General features: G+C 35.2%; 1 protein-coding gene across 3 annotated transcripts; it reads left to right on the top strand.

The window, feature by feature from the left end:
* The first annotated feature begins 1,496 nt into the window (after positions 1 to 1,496).
* LOC129886209 (BTB/POZ domain-containing protein At1g67900-like) lies at positions 1,497 to 4,755 on the top strand. Of its 3 annotated transcripts, none has more exons than XM_055960993.1 (5): positions 1,497 to 1,673; positions 2,220 to 2,400; positions 2,480 to 2,549; positions 2,645 to 3,886; positions 4,200 to 4,755. In XM_055960993.1, the coding sequence occupies exons 2-5, from the start codon at positions 2,342 to 2,344 to the stop codon at positions 4,665 to 4,667; spliced, it is 1,839 nt and encodes a 612-aa protein (XP_055816968.1). In that variant the 5' UTR covers positions 1,497 to 1,673; positions 2,220 to 2,341; the 3' UTR covers positions 4,668 to 4,755. The 3 variants fall into 3 exon arrangements, with proteins under 3 accessions (XP_055816968.1, XP_055816803.1, XP_055816888.1); XM_055960828.1 differs by having other exon boundaries at positions 2,202 to 2,400; XM_055960913.1 differs by lacking the exon at positions 1,497 to 1,673 and adding an exon at positions 1,834 to 2,112 and having other exon boundaries at positions 2,202 to 2,400.
* The last annotated feature ends 3,463 nt before the right edge of the window (positions 4,756 to 8,218 follow it).

The following is an 8,218-nucleotide window of genomic DNA, read 5'->3' as shown; positions in this document are numbered from 1 at the left end:
TGAAGGAAGAAAATTCAGTAAAAGGAGAAAAAGATAAATAGTTTTTTAGGCCTTAGAAAAGTGACACATCACCTTATCGATATTTAACTATTATATAAATAGATAGATAGATATGTAGGTAGGTAGAAGATAGTAAAATAATAATTGCGTGCAAAAAGAAGATGGACGTAAATGTTAAATTCCACCGTCTCAGTCTAGCCCATAAGTGACAAAAATCAAAATTTCCTTTTTGGTAGACAAATTTTTCTGATTGAAGGTTTACAATGATCTAAATTAACGTAACCTTAAGAAAATGATTTTATCAAGGGATATTATTTTAGAGTATACTAATCAATGCTGTTTTTATTTAAAATATCTCCCATCGTCCGCTTACCCTGCAGGCCAAGCATCGATAGGGATAACTCATGGTTGAGTCCTGGTCCTAGCCAGATACTGATAGAGCCATGACACCTTAAACTCTTGGAGCCTAGCCAGACCTTGTAGACACTGATTGAGCCAAGACAAACTATTCATAGATCAACTTTTCCTTTAATCAACAGGCAATGCAATATGTCAACAGCTTTAGCCCTAACGTCTGGTAGCTTAATTATATCTCAAATTAACGAGGAAAGGATATTTTAAGCAAATTTTTCATGATTGTAAATGATCCATGAATCTTTCTTAGGCACATTTTGGTTGTTATGAAATTGTATCGTACACAACAATAATTTCAATTAATTATCCAGCAGCAACATCAATCATAACTTGGAACGATTCTTAACAAGCCACGATGAAATGATGACATTTCTAGTCAAGATTTTATATGCTAAAAATATTAAACAAAAAAATGAATAAGACTTTTTAAAACTAAAACAATATATATATATAACTGAGACTAATGATATAACAAATGTACCCCTAACGGTACGCACATTAGCTTCGCAGTTAGCCTAACTGGCATAAATGAATAAGTCTTTTTTAAACTAAAAGAATATATGATTTTTACCACCCCTAAATACTAGCATGGCATTTGATTTTTGTCACCCCTAAGTTTCTTCATGTATCAAGTGGACCTCTACAGGCTTCTATCAGACTATCAATGTGATGGATTTCGTTATTAATATGGAGGTTTATGGAGTTTAAAATAAAGAGTGTACTTTTTTTTTTAAAAAAAGAATCCAATGCAGAAAAAAAATCGACTCATTTTCAACTACCAATTAAATGCATTTTAGCCTCACAACATAATTATGACGAAAGAACTCTTGTTGTTCTCCTTTCTTCTCATGGAAAGTAATATCTACTTTTCACCAACAAATATAAACAAAATATTTATTGGCCATACAGGCCCTTTTACTTTAAATGCTTGCATTGATATATCAAATGCCATAAAGAAAATTTGTATTGATCTATATATCATGAACTTGAGGCCCTTAAATGAGAAAAGATGAAAGCCAACTATAATAGTGATACACATATCCTATTATTTCTTTAATTTATTATATTTCTCCCAGTCTTTCCTTTATGTCATCATTACTTTTGGTATATCTTTTCTCCAAAATTTGACTAAAATAATCCAACGGCCTAAATTAGGAGTACAAAAGTTGCTGAAGTGATTATGAGAAGGAAGGGCACTAGTGGGCGTGGCCTTCCTCTCATTGCTAGCACGCTGGCAACAGAAAGATACCAAAGTTAAGGTAGTGGCTATAACTCTTCAAGTTGCAAAAAACCTTACAGACATTATTTTCAAGAAATGACAACCTTAAATTTCTTGTTTATGTCATATATATATATATATATATATATATTTTTTACAAATTCCGCCTTTCTTTTTATTTAAGTTAAATTTTTCTTATATGTAGTAGTGCCTCCATATTTATGTGGTTCTATGTTTCTCTTGAGGAAAAAAAAAAGAACAGAAAAGTTGTTTAGGTTTTTTGAAAAATTGACTTCTTTGATCTTGATTGAGATATTTGAGTGCCATTAGTTGTTCTGTTGGTATGTTTAAGTCATAATGGGGCAGATCTTTTGACTAAATGGACAAGAATTTAATAGTGCTTGATTTTCTTGTTTCATGACATTTTGGCTATAATAAGTATAAATTGAATCTCTGCTTGGTACATTATAGCAATTCCAGTAAGCCTTTTCTCTTCCTCCCTGCACATATAAGAACTATTTACTGGTTGATAAAAAAATATTTCTTGTTTGATTTACCAAATATATAGGAAATTCTGTGGGTACAGTTAGCTGGTTGTTTTATCTTGGGACAATATCTACTGCTTGCAGCTGGAAGAGGATCTTCTCAGGGTAAAAGTGAATTGTTCAATGGTTTTCTGCTGATTTTTTCCTGAATTAACAAACAAAAATGAAGTTTATGAAACTCGGATCTCGGCCTGACACTTTCTTCACTACTGAGGCTGTTAGGTAACTTCAATTTTACTAATTGAACATACTTCAGATACTATATAGTAGACTAACCAACTTCTTTCTTTTCTCGATACAGATCAGTCTCCTCTGAAATTTTAAGTGATCTCATAGTCCAAGTAAAGGGTAGCAAATATTTACTTCACAAGGTTGAGAATTCTCTTCCAACTCTCTCTTCTTTCCTTTTTTATTTTTAATTTTAAAAAGAAAACCTTGTCATAATCTGTTTTCTTGAAAACCACAGTTTCCTCTGTTTTCCAAGTGTTTGAGGCTGCAGAGGGTGTGCTTTGAAAGCCCAGAAAAATCCTGTCAACACCAAATAGTCCAGCTGCCAGATTTTCCTTGTGGCATAGAAGACTTTGAACTGTGTGCTAAATTCTGCTATGGAATTACTATCACTCTCAGTGCTCACAACATTGTTTCAGTACGCTGTGCAGCAGAATATCTACAAATGACAGAGGACATCGAAAAGGGAAATTTAATTTCTAAACTAGAAGTGTTCCTCAATTCTTGTGTACTTTTAGGTTGGAGAGACTCCATTGTGACGTTACAGAGCACTCGGTCCTTTCCTTTATGGTGCGAAGATATTGGAATAACAAGCAGATGTATTGAAGCCATTGCTTCAAAGGTTTTAGCTCATCCTTTCAAAATGAATTTGTCACGTACCTACTCAAGAAGAGGCGGAAGAGATGATGTTTCCTGCAATGGATCAGAGAGTCTTAGGCATAGCAAACCTTTACCCAAAGACTGGTGGGCTGAAGATTTAGCAGAATTGAGCATTGATCTCTATTGGAGAACCATGATAGCTATAAAATCTGGTGGAAGAGTACCTGCTAATCTTATTGGTGATGCATTGCGAATATACGCCTCTCGATGGCTACCAAACATATCAAAATATGCAAACCACTCCAACTCAGATTTAATTGGGAAACATAGGCTGCTGTTGGAGTCGATTATCAGCTTATTACCAGCTGAAAGAGGAGCTGCTTCTTGCAGCTTTCTGTTAAAACTGCTTAAAGCAGCCAACATTTTAAAGGCATCTTCTTCATCAAAGGCGGAATTGGCAAGAAGAGTTGGGCTTCAGTTAGAGGAAGCTACAGTGGTTGATCTGTTAATACCTTGTGTATCAAAAGCAAGTGATACAATTTATGATGTCGATATAGTTATGACCATATTGGAACAGTTCATGTTACAGGGTCAGAGTCCTCCAACAAGTCCTCCACGGATCAAAAGAGATTTCGAGAGAAGAAGAAGATCTCGGTCTGCAGAGAATATTGATCTCGAATTCCAGGAAAGTAGGAGATCATCTTCTGCATCACATAGCTCTAAACTCAAAGTGGCTAAGCTTGTGGATGGATATCTCCAACGGATTTCCAGGGAGGAAAAGTTGCCTCTCTCAAAATTCATTTCCATTGCTGAAGCAATTCCTGAATTTTCTAGGCTCGACCACAATGATCTTTATAGAGCCATTGACATCTATCTTAAGGTAAACTTGATATTAAATCACACACATCTTCGTCTAATTTATTTGAGTTCATTTGATTTTAATAGGAATAGTTTTATCTGCAATCCCTTTTTCTAATGCAACAATAGAACATGAACTAATTATAATTGTTTATGGAATCTTTCTATTTAACTTAAATACGCTAACGGTATAATTTCACATTTTGTAGGTAATTAATTTGTTTCACGTACAATGGAAAGTTATTTATAGTTAAATACAATATGTTTTAGGTGACGTAACAGTTGAAAAATTCATTCCTTGTTAAATTCTTGCTTGTTGTACTATAAAAATGTAGGGGCATCCAGGTCTGAACAAGAATGAAAGAAAGCGTTTGTGCAGAAAGTTAGACTGTAAGAAATTATCCATGGAAGTTTGCATGCATGCAGCACAAAATGAACTGCTCCCACTAAGGGTAGTAGTTCAAGTTCTCTTCTTCGAGCAAGCACGAGCAACCATGTCTGGTGCCCATGTAACGGAACTCCCCAGCAACATAAAGGCTCTTTTAGCTAACCATGATGAATCATCTAAGATTTCTGCATCTTTCACCGATGTCAAAATGACACCTGCAGATGACCAATGGAGTGCCTCAGGCAAGCTTTCCACTCTAAAAATGAAGCTGACAGAAGATTTGGACGAAAATTATGTTGATCGAAATGGGAGATCTTCAACATTAAAAGCTTCTTGCGTATTTCCTACAAGACCTAAGAGAATGTTTAGTAAGTTGTGGTCGAGCAATAGATCAGTTGCAAGTGAAAAGAACTGAATGTTTTTTATTCTGCTTAGTTTCTTGGTTAGGTTTGGGGATTTGAAAAGTAAAGTATACTCTGTCATCATTATTCTCGCCCGTTTAATGTCTATGTTTCACTTGTTGTCCAGTATTAGAAAATCACTTTGAACAAAAAAATTTGTAGAAAAAAATCTTTTGTAATACAAAAAGTTTTGTAGAACAAAAACTTTTTTAGAAATAATAAACAACAAAGTTTCTATCAAGTTTTCAAAATCAGAAATTAAATTAGTAATGAAAACAAAATCTGTAAGAAAAAACAGAAACAGTAATAAAATAAAAAGAATCGAGCATACTAAATGCACAGTGTGTCTTTAAGAAAATTATTTCCCTCAAGTACCTGAAGTTAATGGAATATATCTTCCAAGATAGACCGATCTTACTCACCGGTGTATCAATATCTAAAACTATGATGTCAACGAACAACTCAACAATAGTAAAGTATATTAAAATTTGTTTGTGTAGAGTAAGAAGAAGTTAATAAAATTCATTGTTGAAAAATGAGAGGAAAATCCTCTATTAATAGACAACAAAGGATAGTGTGAACAATTGTTTATTGTGCCCTATCGGAAAGGACACAATCCTTCACCAAGTCACAACCTTTTAGAAAAATCCCAACTTTTGAAAAAAGTCGCAGTTATTCATAAGTCACAAATCTTCATTTTCCATTCACACCTTTTAAAATCCAAAAATACTCCGCATGAATGGGGAATGACTCTAAGACAAAGAAACGGACAAGTGTGTACTTTACAAGCAAGAATTAATTGCATCTAAATAAGTAGGTTTCACTTTGAACTTTCAGTAGTGAACATATGTCGGATATACTCAATCAATAGGTAGATTTGATATCTTTGAACCATCGAGCTTTGAATTATACATAGACAACCACATGTCATACAATCAATCTTTTACCGTCTATGTCTCTCATGGTTATGGTCGTTTCAATCATGAACACCTCCTGGTTTCGTGAGTTATAGAGAATGGGCTTTTACTATCACCCTCTTTAAAGCGGCTTACACTTCACACTTACATTTGTGATTCCTAACCGTGTTGTCACATAGATACACTATTTAGTCAAATCCGCCAAACCTAGAAAATCATTAAAAAACTTTACGCTTTATTAACTCATTATAAAGCCTTAATTTTTTATCCTTTATTTCTAAACATTGTCTTCATCACGAGAGCCGATTGAGTTATTTGACAATGCCGATCTGTCATTCAATTTTGTTTGATCTACTTGAACCTAGCTCTTCGGATCTCTAGTGTGCTAGGTAGAGTTATCACCATGATGATTTGTCCTAAGTCTTAAATCCATTCGCTTAGATGATCTCTCAACTCCATCTCTAGTTAGGCCTTTATTAAGTGGATCTGTCACATTATCTTTTGAACTCACACAGTCAATTGTGATAAATTCCACTAGAGAGTAGTTCACTAATGATATTATGCCTACGTCTTAAATGATGAGACTTTCCGTATTTATCATGCTCCATGTCCTACCTATTTCATCATGAATATCACAGTGTATGCATACTGGTGCCAAAGGTTTGGTCAAAAAAGATTATCTTTCATGAAATCCTGGAGCTATTCAGTGTAACACCCTGAAAATTTCTAAGCTAAAACTCTAATCATTCTTTATGCATATAGGATCGTATTGTGTGATTCTTAATTATACATAGATGTTATGGTCAATTCTTTAGTATGGGAATATATTTAATGATGAATTAAGGTCACAACAATCCTCTAACACAAATTTGAATTGAAAACTTCCATATCGATATAAGATTTTACTTGAGTTAACTTGAAATGATCATATCTCTTACAATATAAAGATTTAGGTAGCCATAATCTATCAAATTAAAGGTCTATTAGTCTTCTTTCTAACGCCATCAAGTTTGCCTCATTTGGAGTTTGGAGTAAAAAATTATGATTGTTCTATGAGATTTCCTTATTGAGACCTTTATTCCACATTCGTGTTATAGCTTCTTCCTTCTTATTAATCTTATGTATGCTCATGTATGATATACTAAGTGGCTTAGTTGTAATCCCTCGGGATCCTAATCGCCATGTCACATTTAGCGCCTAGCTTGGATCGTGAAAAACTTAGTATCAGAGCACAAGGTTTTAAGATGTCCTAGGGAGTCTAATATGCCCCATCAAATTGAGTCTTGTTCATAGGTGTAAATCGCGCCACATCTATGAATGACAGGGTATGAGGTGTTTAGGAAACTTCACTTCTTTCACCATTTTTATATCATGTGATAGAGTTGAACTCTAAGGTTTTTCTTCTAACGTTTTCTCTTTGTGATTACAAAATAATGCTTCCAAGAATAGCTTCTGTGAGATGGAAGGTTCATGAGGAGAAACAAGCTCCACAAGTTCCCAATGATCTTATGGATGAACAAGTGTCACTTACCGAGTTTAGGGTGTCTTTCTAAGAGCTTTCTTAAGTCGTGGCTACAAAAACGTATCGAGAGGTTGTTGCTCCTATGATCCCAAATGTGAGTACGGCAGCTAGTCGAGTCTGTGACTTCACTAGCATGAACCTTCCCAAGTTTCATGTCTCTAAGGTGGACGAGGATCCATAAGAATTTATTGAACGCATTTGAAAGATTGTGGACACTATGGGTATTGGCCTAGTAGAGAAGACGGACATAGAGGCCTATCAACTTAAGAGAGTTTCTCACATATGGTATGAATAATGGAAGAGTGAAAGGTCTAGAGAAGCTGGTCCGGTTGATTAGGATGAGTTCAAGGGCGATTTCCTTGACCGCTTCTTTTTGTTGGAATTGAGGGAAGCTAACGTCCAAGAGTTCATCAATTTAAGGCTAAGAAATATAGGTGTAAGAGACTATGAATTGAAATTCACTCAATTATCGAAATATGCTCCTTTCATGATTGCCACAGACTCTAGAGCTCAAATGAGCAAGTTTATTTTGGATATGTCTGACCTGGTGGTCAAATAATGTAGAACCACCATTTGATAAAGGAAATGGACGTCTCAAGGCTTATTACAAATTCCAAAAGAATTGAGGAGGAGAAGTTGAAATAGAAAGCTAGGGAGTCCAAGAGGGCTCTTATTGACGTTGGTGAGTTTTCTCATGGTAAGTCGGGAAATGGTGGTTGTTCACAATTTCGCTCAAAGATCTCTGGCCAAAATTCTTCTAACACTTCAGCTCCAAAATTCAACAAAGAGAGGGTGCCTAAACCTAAGCCCCAAGGAGGATCTTCGAGTGGTCAAACTCTCCCCTCATGCAAGAAATGTGGGGAGAAGCATCTAGGAGAATGTTTGGCAGGACCGGGTGGTTGTTTTGGTTATGGTAAGATGGGTAATCAAGTGAAGGATTGTCCATCTATTGCTCCTAGAGGTGGATGTGATCGACCCTAGAGTTAGACTCAAGTTACTATTCGCCGAACAGCTCACCATGGTGCTTCTTTGGGTTTGAGTGGTGGTCAATGCCAAAATAAATTATATTCCCTATAGACTTATCAGGAGTTTGAGAATTCGTCCAATATTGTGATCGGTATGTTTA

The sequence above is a fragment of the Solanum dulcamara genome, chromosome 1 (assembly GCF_947179165.1).
Source record: "Solanum dulcamara chromosome 1, daSolDulc1.2, whole genome shotgun sequence".
Classification (NCBI taxonomy): domain Eukaryota; kingdom Viridiplantae; phylum Streptophyta; class Magnoliopsida; order Solanales; family Solanaceae; genus Solanum; species Solanum dulcamara.
The sequence above is the reverse complement of the archived record's forward strand: the minus strand, read 5'-3'. Positions and strand labels throughout refer to the sequence as shown.